Source organism: Dendrobates tinctorius, unplaced genomic scaffold, assembly GCF_039654945.1.
Source record: "Dendrobates tinctorius isolate UK_male_01 unplaced genomic scaffold, ASM3965494v1 ptg000011l, whole genome shotgun sequence".
Classification (NCBI taxonomy): Eukaryota; Metazoa; Chordata; class Amphibia; order Anura; family Dendrobatidae; genus Dendrobates; species Dendrobates tinctorius.
Window position 1 is genome coordinate 101,869,490 of NW_027361679.1, and position 23,011 is coordinate 101,892,500.

At 46.5% G+C, this 23,011-nt stretch overlaps 1 protein-coding gene across 3 annotated transcripts in view; it reads left to right on the plus strand.

Annotated features, from left to right (window-relative positions):
• The first annotated feature begins 240 nt into the window (after positions 1-240).
• MKNK2 (MAPK interacting serine/threonine kinase 2) overlaps positions 241-23,011 on the plus strand; it is a 91,838-nt gene continuing 69,067 nt past the window's right edge. The window contains exons 1-4 of one of the 3 annotated variants that reach the window (XM_073545553.1): positions 241-373; positions 7,370-7,571; positions 17,521-17,605; positions 18,502-18,603. In XM_073545553.1, coding sequence (XP_073401654.1) covers positions 7,521-7,571; positions 17,521-17,605; positions 18,502-18,603 — 238 coding nt within the window. In that variant the 5' untranslated portion in view covers positions 241-373; positions 7,370-7,520. Of the gene's footprint in view, positions 482-7,261; positions 7,285-7,369; positions 7,572-17,520; positions 17,606-18,501; positions 18,604-23,011 lie in introns of those variants that run through there. The other 2 variants (XM_073545561.1, XM_073545569.1) reach the window with 2 other exon arrangements.

A 23,011-nucleotide genomic window follows, 5' to 3' on the forward strand; every position in this document is an offset into this window, starting at 1 on the left:
TCCCCCTGGGGCAGGGCTCTGACACTGAGGGAGTAGTGGTCACCAGTAATGTGGCACGTCCGATACTCCGGACCGCACTGACAAGCTGGAGGCCGCACTCTTCCAGCAGTCATGCAGACAGGTGAGCCCGGACACCGCCGGGTCACTGAGGCCAGCGTGATGCAACGGTTACAGGTCCGGGGATGCAGTGCAGTGAACAGCCGCACGTATACAGGAGGTCGGCAGTCTCCCGTCACATGATCGCTCGTCACGTGACTCCGGACACACCCCTTACCGAGTCTATATAAGAGAGCGAGCAGTGTCATGCGTCAGCCCTCTCATGTCACCAGCAGGCTGTCAGCAGCAGTGCGCCCTCCACTGCAGAGCCCTCCAGGTACGTAGCTGGCAGCGACTAGAGGGGCAGCACACCGCACGTAAGCAGATGTGTGATCGGGCCGATGGGCGCAGATCGGGTCCTTCCGTCCTACGAGTTGTCGTTGAGGTTGGTGCTGCTGACAGTGGCGTCTGATGCCAGAGATCGTGAGAGTGCCGTGGTCCCAGTGGTGTGATTGCCGGGGGTCCCGGCCTGGTCAGGGCAGCAGGGACATGTGGCCCATAGTGTTTACCGTTCGAAGCAAACTTTACCTTCCATGTGCGGGTGGGCCTCTGCGTGGACAGCCCCTTTAAGGAGGACTTTTCACCAGTTTGAGCTAGTTAAGCTGGTCACAACATGGAATAGCGGCTGCAGAGTCGGGGAAGACTGAGGTTTATCGTTTGTAGCTTCTCTCCATTGCAGATACTTGTAAAGTTTGGGGTAGGATAGAGATTGGTCTGTGGGGCGTGTACTTCCCTCCTGTATGTGTCTGACCAATGACAAGCAATCTGCAACACATGGGTGTAGAAAAGAACACGCCCACAGGACTTGGCCCAACTGAAACATTGGAAAGAGCTGATGGACACAGCTGACTGAGTCTTGCCCCGAAGCATGGCTGTTGCATGGTGGTGATGTCACCTGGTTAGCCCAGGATATGGTGGGCCGCACAGTCACCCACCAACATAGCGTGGCCCCAGTTAGAACATTGATTTTTATGGAGATTATATATAAAAACAAGTGAAGGCCACAAATGAGGGTTGCTTGGAAGTATATAAACTGTTCAGTAAGGACGTGGTGGCTCCTTGAGGAAGCTGACAGGTTCTTTCAAGGGGTTTTCCAGGCTCTAGCTCAATCTCTATAGTCAGTGTGAAGATTGCCCTGTATTCCCAGCTGTCATGTGACTGCCGTTATGCGATCTGCTGCATACAGAGTCACCTGCAGGCTGGTTTAGGACTAGAAGAGGCTTCACATATACACTGGTGGTTTTCCTGGAGCGTTTTGTTTTTATTATTTATTGTGACAACTTTTTTTACTTTATAAACGAGTTTAGTGTGGTCAGTAGTGATGGGCGCGCGCTCCGATAACGTGTTCTCGGCGCACTCGCTCAGCACTAGTGGTCAGGTCACTTCTGTTATTGGAACCTGCGGTAGGCTGGCGTATGTGGCGGTGTAAGCGCAGCGCGGTGCCCCACAGTCATCCACTTTTATAATACAATGTTGGTGGTCGTCACCCCAATAAAAGCAGAGCCGTCATAACTAAAGGTTGCACTTAGTAAAATCCAGCAGATTTGCTCACCTCAAAAAATTTGATTTGCCAGCTTTATTCTCCACAAATTGAATTCCCTTTATGGATTTTTTGCTCTGGAGCGTCCCCGGAGCATAATAAACGTAAGACGAAGAAAATAAAAAGCCTCCAATACTCATTTCACTGCTCACTGTCCCCTGTACAATCCTTGGGGCCACCTCTTACCTCCACAGCATGCTGAAACCCTGAGTGTTTTACTCTAGGCTGGGATTTTGGGCGGTGACTAGGCCCGGGATGTGTTTGCATCCTGGGCCTAGTCGCGGCCCAGAAGTCCCAGCCTGGATTACATGTTGTAAAGTTGAGGCCATGTCCTGATTTCATACATACATACATACATACATACATACATACTCTCGCCCTTATAATCTGGGTACTTTATTTTAGGACGGTACAATTGGTTGGGGTTTAGCATGAGGCTTTCAAACTGTTAGGATTTCTGTCTTTCAGGAAACTTGTATTGTCTTGTTTGGATTCATCTGTGTATGTAAATCCTAATTGGCAAATCATGTGCATTGTGGGATTTTGTGTCTATCAATAAAATGTGATTAATATTATGTTGTAAAGCGCTTTGGGCAGCCGATATGTAGGTTTGGTGCAGAATTGTCAGCTGTGTTGGTGGATTATAGGTTTCTAATAATGGCACCTTGTGAGTCCTCTGACTCAGATGATGCAATAAGACATGCGGAAACTCCTCACCACGGTCCTAGAGAGCAGGCAGCTGCCTTCATTAGTAGACGGTCAGGAAGTACCAGTGCACAGTGGGTGGGAGAAAAATTCTCAGCCAGGGAAGTCTCTAGAGGACACCTGAGACCTCTTGTAGCCAGCTGCACAGGTGTCGGTGACTCTTGCACGTGCATTATTGCGAGCACTGATGACAACATAAGTTAGTTTTAGTGATGAGCGAACGTGCTCGAATAAGTTATTATCTGAGCATGCTCGGGTGCTATTCGAGAGACTTCGTGCTTGAATAATATGTTCAAGTCCTGTTGTTGCTGTTTGACAGCCACAACACATGCACGGATTGCCTGTTTGTGGCACGTTTTGTGGTCTTGCATATATATGAACTTATTTTGGGAACTGTATATATAAATACAGTTCCCAAACTAAGTTCAGTCCTAAAAGAGGTTGTCAAGTGAAGACACACTATCACCTATCCACATGCTAGGTCTTACTTTATAATTTGGTGGGTGTCTGATCACTAGAACCCTCAAAATTAACAGAACAAGGCACTTTTATACCTGTTAGTATGGAGCGGTATGAACTTTTCGGTTTCTAACCATTAGGCTATGTTCATGCGAGCGAAAAAATAATTGAGGTATTTTCATCCTCTGATGGACTATTTTTCATCTGTATTTTCAGCCGTATTTCATATGTCAGGCACCTGGTGGCATTGGGAATACGATTTAGGCCTGTTTCACACATCAGTTTTTTTTGTCAGTCAAAACCCGCCAAAATGGCGGAAAGTGGATCCGTTGTTGACTGATGCGAACGGATGCCACCGGACCGTTTTTTTTTACGGATCCGCCGAATGAAGAATTTTAAAGGAACCGCTCTCCAGAGAGAGAGAGAGAAATTTTCTGTCCGCCAGAAATGATTTCAGGGTTAAATTTCTGCCTGACTTCATTCCTCCGGGCATGCGCACTATAAAAGTGCGGATCCTGCAGCACAAAAAACGTTACATGGTCCGTCCAGGCATCTCGGCGGACGCAAAAAAATTGACGGATCCGCAAAAAAGCGGATCCAACGGATGGCCATCCGTCAAGATCCGCCGGTAATGCAAATCAATGGGGGAAAAAAACGGATCCGCCAAAAAAAATGGCGGATCCGTTTTTTGCAAAAACGGCGGATTTTGACTGATGGCAATGTGTCCATAAAAATTGTTGTTGTACTGTTAATACAGGTGGGATTTTTGATTTGTTTTGCATTCATAGACTAGACTTTTTTTCTTACTCAGACATTTGGTCCATGTAAAAAAACACAAAACAACTGGTCATCTGTATAGCCCGATTTATTAACATTGGTTGAAGCTTCTGCTTTTTCCACTGACTGAAAATACGGTCGGGTGTGTGTGTACACGTAGCATTACATTTATTTTTCTGTGCTCCGCTGATCTGACTTGAGCACGTTCTTGGGCATTTCATTACACAAGACACCGTTAGCGTCAAGAGACCCAAAGCTATTGCATTTATCACACACAAGTCGCAAGGGGGGAATGCATTTTCATGGATGAATTATCTAAAAAAAAAAAAAACTAGAATCATTTCCGCCAAAGTAATTCTCAATACCCTAAATGCATTCAAAAAACTTTGCACCTGAATTTTGTATTCCCCTGTGAATAATCACACGATATATACCATGTAATTTCCAACAGCTCTTGTGGCAAAGAAAAGAATGGGGGGCAAAGCAGCAATTTTGCAATTTACTTCTTAATGAGCAAGAGCGGAGGTTTCACCAGTGGCTGATCTCATACATACAGAGTGCAGTGCTTGCATGTCTTTCCAACAGAGCTTATGCTCTGAAGCTGGCCCGATAGCTGGATCTGGCCTAATTAATGCAGGGTTTCACCTTCTGGCTTTGTTACATTTTTAGCTATCGGTTTCATACTTGATTGTTCAGGTTTGCTATTTTCTACAACCCTATTGGTGGACACTTAAAGGGAATCTGTTGCCTCATTTTTGGCCTATGAGATGCGGCCATCGCCATCAGAGGCTTATCTACAGCATTCTGTAATGCTCTAGATAAGCCCCGATGTAACCTGAAAGATAAGAAAAACAAGTTAGATTATACTCACCGGGGGAGCGGTCCGATCCGATGGGTGTCGTGGTCCGGTCCAGCGCCTCCCATCTTCTAGCGATGACGTCCTCCTTCTAACTTCTGCTGTGGCTCCTGTGCAGGCGTACTAAATCTGCCCTATTTAGGGGGCAGAGTAAAGTACTGCAGTGCACAGGGGCCGGGAAAGGTCAGAGTGGTGCGCTTTGCAGTGCAAATGCCAGTTTGAGGATGCTAGGTAGCGTGCCACACTGCCTGTTCTAGGTCTGCTCCTCAGTATCCTGTGGTGTACACAGATGCTGGATCGCTGGTTGTATCGTTGTCGGGATCGCAGGTGCATCGCTAAATGTGACGGAAAAATATTCAGAATTGAGAGTCCTCAGTGGTTGATACCTTTTAATGGCTAACTGAAAAGATGGTAACACATTGCAAGCTTTCAAGACTACTCAGGTCTCTTCATCAGGCTAGACTAATACAACATCTGAAGTCACATATTTATGCACAATACAGCCTAGAAAAAATGCAATAGATAAGACAAGTGACGTGAAGCAGAACTATCAATATGGGAGAGGGAGAAACATAAATATAAACATTGGACCAGTTCATAGATAAGGAGTCTGGATGTTTTATGGTCCATCCAGACTCCTTATCTATGAACTGGTCCAATGTTTATATTTATGTTTCTCCTTCTCCCATATTGATAGTTCTGCTTCACGTCACTTGTCTCATCTATTGCATTTTTTCTAGGCTGTATTGTGCATAAATATGTGACTTCAGATTTTGTATTAGTCTAGCCTGATGAAGAGACCTGAGTAGTCTCGAAAGCTTGCAATGTGTTACGATCTTTTCAGTTAGCCATTAAAAGGTATCAACTACTGAGGACTCTCCATCCTGAATATTTTTCTATCCACTGGCTAACACGGTACAAAGATATATATCTTTCCTTTCAATACCAGTAATTTCATATCCATGTTGCTGTGATCAGGGATACAAAAATGTTTTGCCACAGGTAGATACATTCTTTTTTCTCTTATTGTGTGACGATGAGCATTCATCCTTGTTCTAAGCTTTTGCCCTGTCTCCCCCACATACAGACCCCCAGGTGGACATTTAGTACAAATAATTAAGTACACCACATTAGATGTAATGCAGCTGAAAGTATCTGGGATCTTGTAGTCCTGATGTGAATTGGGGATCTTTATCGTGTCCGTGGTCATTATAAATGGACAGGTTTTACATTTTTTCTGGTTGCAAGGAAAGGTTCCTCCAGCTGTAGGAGAGGAAAGGGAGCTTCTGACAATGATGCTTCTTAGATTTGGGGGCTACCTAAAGCACAGTAGTGGGGGGTCTGGAAAAATGGATTGTAATCAGGCATCTTTTTGTAGTAAAGGTTGTAATTTGCGTGCAGCTCCCCTTAGCACGTCCAGATTTGGGTTGTAGGTGACCACTAGAGGCACCCGGTTATTTTCTTCTTTAGCTTTGTAATGTAGCAGGTGATTCCTTGACATTCTGGTGGCTCTTGTAATTTGGTTTTCAATTGTTCTTGGATGGTAACCCTGATTCAAAAAGGTCTTTTTGAGGCGACCAAGGTGTTTGTCTCTATCCATGGGGTTGGAACATATACGATTGTATCTGATGGCTTGGCTATAGATAGTAGAGTTCTTTGTGTTTTGTATGGAAACTGTCCCATTTAAGGTATGTTGGACGGTCGATTGGCTTCTGATACAGGCATGTCTCTATTTCATTGTTTTTTAGCTTAATGATGGTGTCCAAAAAGTTAATCTCAGTGCTGGAGTAGTTGAGTGTTAAATTGATGGTGGGATGAAATTGATTAAACTGTTCGTGGAACGTCTTTAGCTGTTGCTCAGACTCAGTCCAGATGACTAAAATATCATCAATGAAGCGGTAGTAGGCCAGGGGCCTGATGGGGCATGAGGTCAAAAAGTCGCTTTCAAGTTTGGCCATGAAAACATTTGCATACTGCGGATCCATTTTACTTCCCATAGCTGTGCCAGTCTCCTGTAGGTAGATCTTGTCAAATTCAAAGTAATTGTGGGTGAGGATGAATTTTATAAGTTTCACCACAGCATCAGTCCCTGTGTTTTCCATGAAGAATTTGCAGGCATTTAATCCATCTTGGTGTGGGATATTAGAGTACAAAGATTCCACATCCATGGTGGCCAGGATGGTTCCTTCTGGTATAGGACCTATTGTTGCTAGTTTATTCAATAGGTCAGTTGTGTCCTGAATGTAGCTAGTTGTATCCTTCACCAGTGGTTTAAGAATACCCTCTACCCATCCAGATACCTGCTCAGTGAGGGTGCCCACACATGAAATAATTGGTCTTCCTGGATTTCCAGATTTGTGGATTTTGGGAAGCATGTAGAATGTTTCTTGGACTCTCTGGTATCAGGTCATCACCGGCTCTTATGGACTGGTCAGGCAGACAAGATACCAACTTGTTTAGTTCCTTGTAATTGTACTGTGTAGGATCCGACTCCAATTTTCTATAGTAGCGTGTGTTCATAATGTGACGGTACCTTTAGCGTTAGCTCTCAGGGCTGGAGATGCTGCAGAAACACTCAATTTGGCTCGCCACTTTGGCCAAGTTTTTAATTTTGGCCCTGGTCTAGTTACTTCTGATCAGCTTTGCTTTTTTTTCCCTTCAGGAAGAACATCTTGCATGGTTCCTGCAGCTGTCAATGTTGTGTGAAGATAATTTTTTTTCATTTAACGGCATTGTCCATTACAGGATGACCCCCTCCTTAATCAATTCAGGTCCACAAATAAGATAAAAACAATGTATACTCTACTACAGCAGCACTGTTCAAGTGATTTTGGGGTCCTGAATAAATCAAGTAAGGGTGGTCCAGTAGTTAACAACACGTTTACATTTTTGTTTAGACTGGTTTTACATCACAGCCTTTGCTTTTGTTTTCTCAGGGTCTCTTCCAGCCAGCTGAGAGCTCCAATCCCCATTTTTTTCATCCTTCATTCCAGATTTGAACTGCAAATTCCAGCAGTATTCAACTTTTTAGAGGTTTAAGAAAACGGTCCTTCAATTTTACATTTGGAAGTGTTTATTTTTGCAAATATGGTACAGAAAAAAAGCCCCGAGATGAAAGGTTTTCATCGTTCCTTTAAGGTAAGTGGAGTTTTATTCTTGAATTGGCTTTATTCTGCCCCATTAATGGGTTACCATTTTTGTTGTGGATTATGAGACACACAGGATTATAAGACGCACCCCAAACTTTGAGGAGAAAAATGGGGAAAAAACTTTTTTTTTTTTTTTTAAATAACATGGTGATTAGAGTTGAGTGACTTTTGGTTTTTTTTAGGGTTTCGTTACGTGAAACCCGACTTTTCCAAAAGTCGGGTCGAGCAAGATCGTCCGATTATAGGGAAAAGTCGGAGTCGTCCCAAAACACGAAACCCAATGTAAGTCAATGGGGAATAAGTTGGCAGTGAGAGGAGGACAGGAAACACACCAACAGTGCCCATTTGAATGCCAAAAGCATCAATTCTTCTTACTTAAGCTTGTCAACCTTAATTAACTTCATAATACAAGTTACGCACTGAAAAATGGGGGTTATTTGGCTACAGTTGTGGGGGGGGGGGGCTGGCTCCAGGTTTTCATGTGCCCTGCTCTAGTGTATAATGGGCCCTGTAAATGCTGCTCCAGTGTCTGATGTCCACCTTTGGAATGTTCCAGTGTATGGTGGGCCCCATCTATCATTCTCCAGAGTATAGTGCTCCCCAAAAATTGCTGTCCCAACATTGAAAACAATCAAATAAGTCTCCTCGCTAGGGAATCCCTGTACTTGTCTGGACTCCTCGTCGTCCCCATCTTCCATCTCACTGCACAGTATTTCAACTTTGCAAGTGCTGTGATCCTGAGCAAGCAGGGGGGGCCCACTCGTTGGCGACTGCACTGGCACAGGGCCCCTGATAGTACGGTGGTGTGTCTGATGGCGGGTGGGACGAACCTGCACTTTCATCTGCAGCTTCCTCTTTGTCACCGTGTAAGATGGAACTGTATATGGGAAGGGTAACCTGAGTTTCATCAGGGTCCGATTCAGGCCGTGTAGCGTGCGAGGGGAATGTAGTGGTCTGGGTCAATGTACCAGCAGATTCATCGAGCAGTGGCTGGGCATCAGTGCACTTGTGTCGCCCCCAGGAGTACGGTCGCCACAGTGGCTTTACCTTCTTCCTAGGGAGTGTGATGTCATGCTTGGGAGCAACGAACGATCTCTCTAGCAGGTTAACTGATTGGGCGGCGTTATTCCCACGAGTCATGACCCTCCAAACAGCGTTCATGAAGGCAAAGTGTTTGTTTTACGTGGGCAGTATGGTTGCAAAGCTGAACCTTAAAGGAATGTCCAGAAGGGCACCACCAGGAGTGGAGCCTACGGTTAAATTCGACTCCACCTGGGAAACCTCAACCATGCCAGCTACAGAACAGATGCACACATTGCAAGCTTAATTCCGTTAACGAACGAGACTTCGTCATGCCCCGCGGTCCGAGTCCGGCTTACTAGAGGGACACGTGAGGCTCTAGCACATGAGATTGGCCAATAACTGGTGTGTCATGCCCTTACATGTCCGTGGCTGCATGTGCGCTACACTGAAAACGCCAGCGTTTGTCGCTTACAGGTGCAGATAACCTGCTGAACAACGTTAGTGATGGGGATCACTGATTACAATTACCCGCGAACAATGATTTCCCAGTAAGTGCAGGTCAACCGCAGTTCCAGAATTAGGCCTAACCGTCATTCCTGAAAAAATGAAAAGCTTACGTGTGCAAACCACAGGTGCTGTAGCTTGCTTAACAGCTCGCCAGCCGTTCTCACGCCCAGTATGGATTACACGTGATTGCACAAAGGTGAGAAAGGGTACCGTATCCCCAGATAGCATGTATGGATAGCGTACACAATCAAAATTATGTCTATACATCAGGAGGCAGGCTCAGACGGTGTTAGGCCCAGTATGGATTGCACGTGATTGCACAAAGGTTAGAAAGGGTACCGTATCCCCAGATAACATGTATGGATAGCGTACACATTCAAAATATATGTCTATACATCAGGAGGCAGGCTCAGACGGTGTTAGGCCCAGTATGGATTGCACGTGATTGCACAAAGGTTAGAAAGGGTACCGTATCCCCAGATAACATGTATGGATAGCGTACACATTCAAAATATATGTCTATACATCAGGAGGCAGGCTCAGACGGTGTTAGGCCCAGTATGGATTGCACGTGATTGCACAAAGGTGAGAAAGGGTACCGTATCCCCAGATAACATGTATGGATAGTGTACACATTCAAAATATGTCTATACATCAGGAGGCAGGCTCAGACAGTGTTAGGCCCAGTATGGATTGCACGTGATTGCACAAAGGTGAGAAAGGGTACCGTATCCCCAGATAACATGTATGGATAGTGTACACATTCAAAATATGTCTATACATCAGGAGGCAGGCTCAAACGGTGTCAGGCACAGTATGGATTTGACGGCCCAGACTACACAGCGGAGGAGCAGGGAAAGGTAAAGATTGCAAATGCTGGGGCCCTGCCCAAGCAAGGGGGGCCCACTCGTGGGCGTCGGTACTGGCACTGGGCCCCTCATAGTACGGCGGTGTGTCTGACGGCGGGTGTGCACCACCACCGTCAGAGACACTTGATTGCACTATGAGGGACCCAGTGCCCGCGCCCAAGAGTCGGCCTACCCACCTGTCCAGGGCAACGGCACTCGCACGGTGTCGTGCGCTAGGTGGTGACCCCGGCCATGGGGGGGGGGAGGCAGCACAGTTAGGGAGTTTTAGAAAGTGGCATATGTTGATGTTGGACATTCAGCTGATGCAAAAGGTGAAATAGGTCAAGTCCCAGGAAGAGGTGGACCAAAGCAAGCCATTTTTCTGTCACCCTATGTGTCATCAGGGGAAGGTGGGACAAAATCCTTGGAAACCCATGCATGGTTCATTTTAATGAAGGTTAGATCATCCACATTTTGGGTTGACAGACGGGTCCTTTTTTCTGTCAGGATTGATCCAGCTGCACTGAAGACTCTTTCCGATAGCACACTTGCAGCTGGGCAAGCGAGCTCCTGTAAGGCATATTGTGCCAATTCAGGCCAGGTGTCCAGTTTAGCGGCCCAATAGTCAAAGGGGAATGACCTGTGTGGGAGAACATCGATATGGGAGGAAAAGTAGTTTGTAACCATAGTTGACAACTGCTGTCTCCTGTCACTTTCCATCGATGCAGTATTACCAGTTGTGTGAGCGATACTTGAAAAATCAGTCCACAACATTGTCATGAAACCCCTGTCTCCAACGCCACTTCTGCTGTGTGCACCACGAACACCTCTGCCAAGCTGACCCCGGTCCGTTCGGCTCGTGTGAGAACCATCACCGCTGCTGTGTGCTGGGAATGCCTCAAGCAACCGATTTACCAGAGTTGCTTGTTTATTAGCCAATATTAGGTCAAGGTTCTCCTGTGGCATGATGTTTTGTAATTTGCCTTTATAGCGTGGATCCAGGATGCTGGCCAACCAGTAGTCGTCATCGTTCATCATTTTGGCAATGCGGGGGTCCCTTTTTAGGATCTGCAAGGCATAATCTGACATGTGGGCCAATGTTCCCGGTGTCAATGATGCACTGCGAGTGCTGGTTGGAGGAGCACTTTCTGGCAAATCCACATCCCTCCAGTCACGCACAAACCCTGTACCAGACCTTGCCACGCCAACATTTTCACTTGCCCCACGAGATGCATCCTCCTCCCCTAAGTAATCATCCCCATCATCCTCCTCCTCCTCCTCCTCCTCTTCTTCCTCCACCTCGTCCAGGAGAGGTCCCTGAGCAGACAATGGCTGAATGTCATCAAGGATTCCCTCCTCCTCTTCCTCCTCATCAACATTGGCTGCAGAAGCCTGCTCCTTAAGGTGCGTCAAAGTTTGCATGAGCAGACGCATAAGTGGGATGCTCATGCTTAGGATGGCGTCGTCTGCGCTTACCAGCCGTGTGCATACCTCAAAACACTGAAGGACTTTACAGAGGTCTTTCGGCTTCGACCACTGCACACCTGTCAACTCCATGTCTGCTTTCAAAGTGCCTGGCCATGTATCCTCCCACAAATGCATTATGGCCTGCCTCTGCTCGCACAGCCGCTCCACCATGTGCAGGGTGGAGTTCCACCTTGTTGCAATGTCGATAATGAGGCGGTGGTTGGGAAGGTGGAGCAATCGCTGCAGCTTCTGCATACGAACGGAGTGTACAGGCGACCGGCGGATGTGCGCGCACAGTCTTCGCACCTTCTGGAGCAGGGCTGTTAACTCCGGATAATTTTTGAGGAAGCACTGCACCACCAGGTTCAAGTTGTGAGCCAAGCAAGGTATGTGGCTGAGTTTTGAAAGGGCTATGGTTGCCACAAAATTACAGCCGTTATCACTAACTACCTTGCCTGCCTCAAGATGTACACTGCCCAGCCATGACTCAGTTTGTCGCTTCAAGTACTCGGCCAGCACCTCGGCGGTGTGTCTGTCGCCCAAACACATCATCTGCAACACAGCCTGCTGACGCTTTCCACTAGCTGCTCGATAGGGGGACACCTCGTGTGCAACAGTGGCAGCTGCAGATGGAGTGCTCGTACGACTGCACTCTGTGGACGAGCTTTCGATTCTGGAGGAGGAGGAGGGTCGAACGCCTACAGCCAACTGTTTCCTATACCGTGGGCTAGGCAGCACTGTCCCACCACCGCTGTCCCCTGTGGACCCTGCATCCACCACATTAACCCAGTGCGCAGTGATGGACACGTAACGGCCCTGGCCATGCCGACTGGACCATGTATCAGTTGTGAGGTGCACCTTTCCGCTCACTGACTGCTTGAGTGCATGGACAATGCGGTCTTTCACATGATGGTGGAGGGCTGGGATGGCTTTGCGAGAGAAGTGGCGACTGGGTAGGTCATAGCGTGGTACTGCATAGGCCATGAGTTCGCGGAAAGCTGCGCTTTCCACCAACCGAAAGGGCATCATCTCAAACAAGATTAGTTTGGCAATGTGGGCGTTCAAACCCAGTGTACGCGGATGAGAGACTGAGTACTTTCTTGACCTACTCAGTGTCTGGGAGGGTGAGCTGGACTTGAGAGCTGCATATGGTGGAAGTAGCGGTGGACAGGGCGGACTGAGAGGGTTGATGATGGTGATGGAGTTGGTGTTCTTTCTGATGGCTTAGAATCAGTCTTTCGTTGATATAACAGTGGGATTCCCTGACTGCTGTGGCCTTGCAACGACATCTCAACATTTGCTGCTGTGCTAACCGGTGGGCTTACAGTGGGGGAAACAATGTAGCGTTGCTGACTACCTTCGTTGTGATCAGTTGCACATGTGGCACTTGAGGTTTGGTGTTGTGTCCACGCTTGCAAGTGCATGGTGTTTAAATGTCTAAGCATGCAACTAGTATTCAAATTTTTCAGATTTTTCCCTCGGCTAAAGGTCTTTGCGCACTTCTTACAGATAACCTTGGCCTGATCATGAGGATTTTGTTCAAAAAAGTGCCACACTGCACTCTTCCTACTTTGGCAGACATTTTGCGGCCTAGCACGCTGTGATCTTTTGACCCTCTGGACAAGCTGTCCAGCAACTCTTTTGATTTTTGGAACCTGTCTTTGGAGTGCTCCGGGCCTGCCAGATAACAGCTGTTGCGATGTCGATGTCTGCTGTGGATGCTCCTCATCTGAGCTATTGGAAGCAGCACCCTCTTCCCCCAATGGATGCCAATCTGGGTCAACAACTGGGTCATCCATCACCTCCTCTTCAATGTCATGTGCACCTTCCTCTGTGTCACCGTGTATGGTGGTATAGTGTGCGGGAAGGGGCACCTGAGTCTCATCAGGGTCAGAATTTGGCTCTGTACACTGCGAGGACAATGTAGTGCTCTGAGTGAATGTACCAGCAGAATCATCCATCAGCGGCTGTGCATCAGTGCACTCCATGTCAGATTCATCTTGGCCTGGGTAATTCACCATTTGACTTGATAATCCAGGCATGGTATGTGAAAACAGCTCCATGGAGTAATCAGTAGTATGGCCTGCGTCATCCTTCAATCTTGGTTGGGGTGAAGGACACAAGGAAAGGTGTGGTTCATGAACATGAGCCTCCAATGATGACTCAGTGCTTTTACTTTTTACAACTGAAGAAGAGGAGGCGATGGAGCTGGAGGCTGAGTCAGCAATGTAAGACAAAACTTTTTCCTGATGCTCTGGCTTTAAAAGCGGTTTGCCAACTCCTAGAAAACTAAGCCTTCGAAGCCTTATGTAGCCAGACGATGACGCAGGCTCAACACCTCCTGCATTCGGTCCTATTTTGCTCTTGCCACTACCATCAGATCCACTGCCAACCCCCGCCCAATTCCACGGCCTCTTCCACCAGCCTTCCTCATTTTTGGTAGAAATGTTGACAAAATCCAACAAACTATATAGTAATGTAAAACAAGGTACAAGGTGTCTATAGGACAGGGGAGATTTTGAATTTCTGCTCACACTAGAGGACGCTGGACACTTTTGGATTGTGTGAGGCCCACTGAATATCTGAGCGCTATGTCACAGGCTCGATGGCACAGCTGTGACCAAAGTGACTAGAGGATAAGTGGGATTTTGAATTTCTGCACACACTAGTGGACACTGGACACTTTTGGATTGTGTGAGGCCCACTGAATATCACAGCGCTATGTCACAGGCAGAAATTGGCTAGTGTATCACAAACTACAAGGTGTATGTAGAATTGGGCAGAGTAGGAATCTCCCTAGAGTGCAGGTCTGTAAGAACGGAACATGTCCTCGACTTATTCTCAGAGTGACACAGCTTCACTGTGGCTGTGATAACAGCCGTTACACGGTACTGTGTGAGGAGCGTACACCGCTGTATGGTGTGAAAAAATGCACGCTCAGTACCACAGCAGGACAAAAAAAAAATTGGGATTGCTTTTAAAAAAGCAGTTTGCAGAGCAGTGGGTAAACAGCAATGCAGCTGTCAGGAAGCCTTAGAAGGCAGCCCAACAACCAACACCACTGATACACCACAATATAGCCTCCCCTTGCACTGCACACAGTGACTGGTGTGTTGTACAGGCACAATCGCTAGCAGCAGAAGCAGTTTTTTTTTTTCTTCTTCCCTGCCTAACACTCTCCCTACAGAATCAGCAGCAACCTCTCCCTATGCTAAGATCGGCAGAAGTAAGATGGCGGTCGGCGTGCACGCCCTTTTATACCCCCTGTGACGCCCACCAAAGCAAGCCAATCACTTGCATGCCCTTCTGAAAGATGGTGGTGACCCGTGCCTATGTCATCACGTTGCCCACAGTGTCCGTGGATCCTGATTGGCTGAAAAAGAGCGCAAAACAAACTTTTGAAACGCGACTTTGGCGCGTAAGTCGCCGACCTCGTGGCCGACCTTATCCTAGGGTCGGGTTTCGTTTCATGAAACCCGACTTTGCCAAAAGTCGGCGACTTTTGAAATTTTTCGACCCGTTTCGCTCAACTCTAATGGTGATGTTTCTTATAATTCATGCATCTTATAGCTTACTGGGGATGGTAGCTGCGGTGGAGCGGGTTCGCTGCTGGAGGAGGCAAGAGTGGAGCGTTGCTGCAGGCTGGGATGAGGGGCTGTTCCGATGTGCGCCACTGCGGGTGATCTGTGGTTTGGGGGCTCTGTCGACATTTTGTGAAAGCCCAGCGCGCTGAGATCTCATCTCCCGAGATCTTGGTTCTGAGATCTGCATCTGCGCATGTGTCGCCCCCGGCAGCCGTTGTCCCGGAGTCCACCGGACAGTAAGCCATATAAGTGCCGGGGCTCTGAGCTTTCACAAAATATCGGCAGAGCCCCCGCACCACCGAACACCTGCAGCGGCGGGCCGCACATCAGAACACCCCCTCATCCCAGCCTGCGGCCTGCAGCAACTCTCCACTCTTGCCTCCTCCAGCAGTGATCCTGGGAACCTGCTCCACCACGACCAGTAAGGTATATCTGCATAATAAGCTGCACCCCCATTTCCCCCCAAATTTGAGGGGAAAAAAAGTTCATCTTAGGCTGGTTTCACACTAGCGTTTTTTGCGCTGCGTGCGCATACATGCGCCCCCTATGTTTAACATGGGTGCGCATTGTCTAGCGTTTGTATGCGTTTTTGTGCGCATGCGTTTTTTTGCAGGGTGCGCCTATGCGCGCCGGACGCACCCTGTTGCATTTTCTGTGCTCCCAACCTGTGTGAAAAAAACACATGCGCACAAATATGCAAAAAAACCACATTAATCTATGGGAACGCTGATGTGCGCATGGACATTCAATACTACATGGCTCTCATTTATTCTACTAGAGCATATGACAATAACACATGGTAGGCCTCCTTGCATGTCTTATGACTACTTACAATGTTGGGAAAATCCCTTTAACTCCTAAAGTCTTATTTACCAGTCTTATATTTGCATGGGCTTAGTGGATAGAAGAGTTCCTGCCACAACATTCCGGGCCATTGCCAGCACTGGATGTTTAAAGGAAGCTCTCACCAGCTTTTTGCCATCTCATCTGAGAGCAGTATGATGTATGGGCAGATTCTCATATTCCAGTGGTATCACTTTGATTAGAATTACTGTTTTATCTGTTGCATATCTACAAGTTCTCTGCTGGACTGCATGTTATCCTGTCTACAGCTTTCTGTTTATACTGTGCATAGGCAGAAAGCTGCCAATCAGTGGTTGGGGCGTGGCTATACAGAGCTCATCAGAGTGATCAATTTACATTCTCATGGTTGTGGGAGGGGGAAGTTAACTAAAAAATAGTTGAAAAGAAAAAAATTTGTAAATGAGCACCGTGAAGAAAATGAATACATTTAGATAAAAGGCAAAACCCCCCACTTTTGTCATCCCACCACCATGCAATGAAATGTGATCAGAAACTCCTAAATAAAAATGGTATCACTGAAAAGGTCATCTCATCACATAAGAGAAAAAAAAAACAATCCTCACTCAACAGTCAGCATAAAGGTAAGTTACCGCTCTCGAAATATGTTGATGCAATTATATATATATTTTTTTTTACTCTAGTATGCAAAAGTAGCAAAACCTAAACACCCTGTATAAATTTGGAATAGCTAATGGTACTGACCTGAAGAAAAAAAGCTGTGTTATCACTTACGCACGCAAAAACACAGCGCACGCACACAAAAACACAGCGCACACACACTATTCTTTTCCTCTTTTGTGTAAAAGTAACAAATCCTAAATAAATTCCTGCAATTGTAATGACCCAAAGGATGAAGTCCTGACACTTGGATAGTCCTTTAAACGGTGTAAGGGCTTGTTCACACATTGTGTTTTGATACTCCCACTTCTGTGTCTTGTTCAGCAGTGGTCGGGTTTCAGCATCCTCACCTTGGCCATGTCTCTGAGCACCTTGTACTTCTAAGCATGCTAAGGAGGTTACAGTTCTGGAGTATGTCAGCACTGGAGGATAATGGGTTCCTGGTCGCTTCCCCTTTCATTTTATGGAAGTTGCGATGAACAAAAATGGCTATTCTGGTTTATTTTTCCTTGTTCATCATGCAGAATAAATATATTCAATTATTCTGGTCATTACAGATGTGGTGATACCAGATGTATTCTACTTTTGGACATTTGTTAGATTAACCCCTTAAGGAACAAGCCTTAAAGAATATCTATCACCCTTTGGTTTAATAAAAAGGGCAGCCCCAGATTGATGATGGATGCTCTTCAACCCCTTAACGACGAGCAGGTCGGGAACAGGTGTATGGAGCAAGTTCGAGCTAGTCCTCCCCATTCCCGGCAGATGGTTGTTAGTCACCCATCATCTTTCTCGAACAGCTGCTGGAGGAGCAGAGCTGGCCTAACAAATGCCGCAGTCAATATCAGTGGGGCCCAGGGGCATGTAATTTTAAGCAACCATCAGCTTTTCCCCTCGATGTGGTCTCATTTTGCAGAATAAATAAATATGCTTTTCATGTGTTTTTTGTTTTGTTTTTTTTTTTCCTTTGTTGGTTTAAAAATTAAGAAAAAAAAGTAAAGAAAATGATGATTGTTTTGTTTTTTAGGGTCAAAACCCATTTGACGTCAGTTATGAAGCGGAGTCCAGAAACATGGAATCTGTGTTCAACTTTGACTGCCCCTCACGCCCTGGTAAATGAGCTTTTAGATTGTAACTTTGTCCTGCAAAGGTTTTACATCTTTTTAGGATGTTTTAGATATTTTATCCCTACTTGCTAAGTAGTCTCCTTGGTGGCTTTTGTGCTTGTACAGGAATGTGACATATTTTTCGGACCATAGGACGCACCTTCCTAGAAGACTCACTCAAGGGGTAGACAAAACATGAAGAAAAATGTTCTTGATGAATTTTAGCTTTCCTGGCAGTGTAAAACTGAGGGGTCAGTACATCTAATTGTAGTGCACATGAGTAGACTAGGGAGATGATAGATCGAATGTTGGTTTTCCTCTATAGCTTTAGCCCTAAAGTTTTTGGTGCTTTACTAAGGAGCATAGCACAATCGGCCAAACTACCTTTACTCATCAGATACAATGATGCAGACATCTGTGAGTAATGGGTGTAACAATGCAGAGATCTGTGAGTAATGGGTGTAACAGATTCCTGCAGACACTTTAATTCCTACTAATCTGTCGTATAAACTAGACACAGGTCCCATTGTTCACACTAGTGCTCTCCCGTCAGTTTTCGATCTTACAAGGATATACGTGTATTTAACATTACGCTATTTGCCAGTGTTATGGATATAGGCATACATGAAAATATATAATTCGGATGTACGAGTACATGTTTGGATGAATTATATTCATGTCAACTGTACAAGGCTAGGGTAAGTTCTGCTTATTGTGGCCATGCAACCAGGCTGTCTCTGAACACATCTGTGTGTATACAATGGATATTACAAAATCATCCAGCCCTTCTGTAGTAATGATTAGTTACAAACTGCGTCTTTATCTAGTATCTATTGACCGTCTAATGATGGCACTTTAGTCAGATCTAATAGCCTATTTTATTACACCTTTATTTTTCTCAGACATGCCTTCAAGTGCTCCCATAGATATTCCTGATGCCAAGAAAAGAACAAAGAAGAAAAAACGTTGCAGGGCAACAGATAGTTTCACTGGAAAGTTTGAAGGTCTGTATTTCCTATGTGGTTTTTTTTTTTTTTCTGAAGTGTCCCAGTAGCTGTTTTTCAACACCTCTCCATGTCATCATGTTAATGTGGTCTACAGTATCTCTGGACTTGTCTCCCATCACACACATCTGAGACTTCATTGGTTGGAGATTGCAAAGGGAGCTGCCAGCAGTGGATCTTGATTTGCATGCCTTAAGTGCAGTTTTTCTGTTGTGCAGACGCTTTAACATCTCTCAACATCACCCACGATCAAATCGGTTAAAGTCGCAGTCAGTGTGTCTGGATCACTAGATTGTGATATCATGCTAAAATCTGGAGGTCGAAGAGGGCCTGAAATGACGTTACATCACTGGTCGTGAGGGTTATGTCTGCCCCAGCTTGATATGACCAGAAGTGCTAGCATCCCTCAGAGGAACATTTAGTAATGAAAGGCATCGGCACTTTCATAAATGCCTTTCTGTGGGGTATATAACATAGGAGCACTAGTTGGGTAGTGAACAACCAATTTAAAGGGAATCAGTCAGCAGGTTTTTCCTATCAGTGTGTCACTTACTATGCTGTATTTTACTATTTCAATACAATCATTGTTTTATCAGCAGGAGATAATAGACAACGGGCCTTGTTCCTCTTAAGGCCCTTTTACATTTAGCGATGCACCAACGATCCGACCCGGTCAGGATCGCTGGTGCATCGCTAAATGATCGCTAGTGAGCTTTCACACAAAGATCTCACAGCGATGCAGCGGACAATACTTACCTTTCACACACAGCAATCCAGACGTCCTCCCGCCCGCGTCCAGCGTCGCTCGTCTCACACAGCAGGAATCCCAGCAGGAAGCGGACGACGAGAAATGGAGCCGCCCAATCTCACGCGATCAGCGACAGACAGCGGAGGAGCCGGTCGGAGGTAAGTATCACACATAGCGATATCGCTAGCATGTCACAAAATCGGTGACGTTTTAGCGATATTACTGTAATCGGGGTTTCTGTCTCGACATCATGCTACCATAAAATTACACAGCAAAAACCTGCTGACAGATTCTCTGAGAACACCTCATCGACATAACATACTGGTTTGTCATATGTCGCCTCATAAGCTGTCCCATATTTTTCTCGGCAGATGATGGCTGAATTTTTCAGCCATTATCTACCACGAACAGCCGTCGGTTGAGTGGAACTCTGCATGTGGCTGTTAAATGCAGCTGTCAATTTGAGCGTGCCATTTAACACACGCTGGCAGGAGGGTGGGTCATTCCCCGCACCCGTGACAGTTTTAGGGCGCCGATGGGTTGCTATGGCAGCCAAGAGTCTTTGATACGTCTGTGAAAGCCAGCATTTAGCTGACTTTCTTAAGCATGATCTGACGCACTTCTATTTATAGTGCATGCGATTGGATGACTGCAGCATCAAGTCCACGATGGGGACTAATAAATACAGGAAAAAAAATGAAGAAAAGTTTTTTTTAAAATATATTAAGGGAAAAAAAAGTTCAAATCACCCCACTTGTTGATGAATTAAAAATAATGCATTTTTTATAATTTTTTTTAATTGTATTTTTGATATAGCTGCATTCGTAAAAGTTTAATATATCACAATATAAAATAAATTAATCCAAACCATAAACGGCACAGCTAGAAAAAAAATCGAAACTCCAGCATTACTGTTCTTTGGTCACTGCAGCAAATCGGAAAATAACGTAAGCAAAGATTGTGTTTGGTTTTTTTTTGTTTTTTTTTTACAAACTACTGAGGGTTTTTTCACCACTTAAGTAAAAAAAATACTAAAGGCATGTTTGGTATATGCATAATCATACTGGCCTGGAGAATCAGATTACCAGGTCAGTTTTACTGTATTGTGAACATGGTGAATAGAAAATAAAAACAAAAAACAATTGTGGTATTACCCTTTTCCAGGACGTCCTATCCTGACTGCACTGGGGTTGTCCTTTCATCCTTACAGGGACAGGAAATGCACGAGAGGTTAAAGGTCCCCTTCCACCTCCACACTCCAGTGTTTTTCCTGTCCCTGTAAGGACAGGCACACAAGCGCCGCAGAAGCGCGGCATCCGGAAGAAGCTTATCGGGAGGAGCGGGGTCCAAACTCCAGATCCTCCAGCCGGATGGCCCGTGGCGGCACCCCCCTAAGGGGGTTCTCCGCCGGTGTCCCGTGGAGTGCTGCTCCGGGACTTGAGCCGCTTCCCCTCAGCGGGGCTCTCGGCTCCCGCCGCATCAGCCAGAAATGCTGGAGCGTCAGCGGCCGCATCACTTCCGGGCGCCTGATGACTACTTCCAGCGGAGCCAGGACAGGCGCATCAGCGCCTGATCCAAAACCCCCGATCCAACCAGAGGCAGGAATATAGATGGAAGGGGAAATCACCACGCTGGGAGTACACAAAAGGGGGGAAAAGTAGGGCTCCCTTGTCTCACTCCAGACAAAGCTCCAGGAGCAGGGGATAATGACGCCATACCTGTAGGGGGTTGCCTCAGACAATTTGCGGGGGCATGGGAGCTCATCTCCCAAAACTGGTGGATCCTCAATACGATCTCACAGGGCTATACCCTCGAATTCACAGAACCCCCCCCCCTCCCCAGCACGGTTTGTCGTAACAAATCCTTGGTCCAGGACCCTTATGGATCCTATTTGGGCAGACATAAAAGACCTACTAAAATCAGGAGTAGTAGTTCCGGTCCCAGAAAAAGAGAGGGCAGGGCCACTATTCAACTCTCTTCACCATAAAAAAAAAACCGTCAGACAGTCGAACCATAATAAACCTAAAACCATTAAATCAGTGGATCCGATACAAAGGATTCCGAATGGAGTCTCTAAAGACCACCACCCCGCTGATAGACCGGAACGCAGCTATGTGCACAATAGATCTAAAAAGTGCATACTATCGCGTCCCCATCCATCATCTCTCTCAGAAGTTCCTGCGCTGTGCACTAAAAAAAGGAAGCAGGTACTACCACTTTCAGTTTCAGGCTCTTCCTTTCGGCTTGGCTTCAGCACCTCGAGTATTTACAAAACTGGTCGCCGAGATGGTGGTGCACTTGAGGCAGAACGACATAACCGTCGTGCCATACCTAGACGACTTCCTGGTAATATCCCAGTCAACGGCGGAGTTAAAGCAGCAACTAGTCGTGGTAATAACCACGCTCGAAAGCCTAGGTTTGATCCTGAACAAGCAGAAGTCGGACCTACAGCCCAGTACCCAAAAGAAATTCCTGGGAGTCATGTTGGATTCCAGAAGAATCTCGTTTTTACTGGAGGGGAAGAGACCTATCAGGGACAAGGTTCGTCAGCTATGGTGGGATCAGATATCCATCAGGACTGCTATGAAGATCCTGGGTACCCTGACCGCATGTATACCCTGTGTAAGGTGGTGCCAGGCCCACACAAGAGGCCTACAAAGGGAGGTCCTATCAAAATGGGACAGATGGCAGTCCTCCCTGGACAAGAAGATTCGGCCGTCCCCAGCATTGAAAGCATGGCTAAAATGGTGGATCAGTCACAGAAATATCAGCCAAGGGGTGCCTTGGATCTTATCACCATCCGTAACGATCGTCACGGACACCAGCAGAGACGGATGGGGAGCCCATCTGGAAGGAAGGTAGCTGCAAGGAACATGGCCCGGGAACATCAGTGCGCAGTTCTCAAATTACAGAGAGCTTCGAGAAGTGTGGGCGACGCTAAAACGAAGCGGCGCAGAGCTACAGGATCAACACATAAAAATGTCAGACAACATGACTACAGTAGCCTTCCCACGACATCAAGGGGGCCCAAGACACAGGAAACTGCAGGACCTAGCAGCCCGCATCCTAACCTGGGCAGAGAACAATGTTTGCTCCTTGTCAGCAGAACAGCATAGCCGACTATCTGAGCAGACAGGAAGTCCGAGCCACTGAATGGGAATTAAAGGAAGAGATCTTAAGAAATCTATGTCACCAGTGGGGAACTCCCCAGCTGGATCTTTTCAAGGAAGAAAGCCAAACTAAGGAGATTCTACTTCCTCAACCCAGCAGACCATCCAGAAGGAATCGATGCTCTGAGCCAGAGTTGGAGAAAGGAACTGCTGTATGGTATCCCCCTATCGCTATGATTCCAAGAGTCCTCAGGAAGATCCAGGAAGACCAAGCACGGGTGATGCTAATCGTACCATTTTGGCCAAAGCGAAGTTGGTTCCCTCTCCTGAAGAAGATGGCTCTGGAGGGGCCACTCCACTTGCCGATGGCAGAGGATCTCCTGTCCCAGGGCCCAGTTCTGCACCCACATCCGGAGAACCTTCAGTTGGCAGCATGGATCCTGAGAGGGACATCTTAAAATCCAGAGGCCTCTCCGACCAGGTGATCGCAACATTGCAGGCCAGCCGAAAACCCGTTACGAGAGCTATATATCGGAAAATCTGGAGGAGG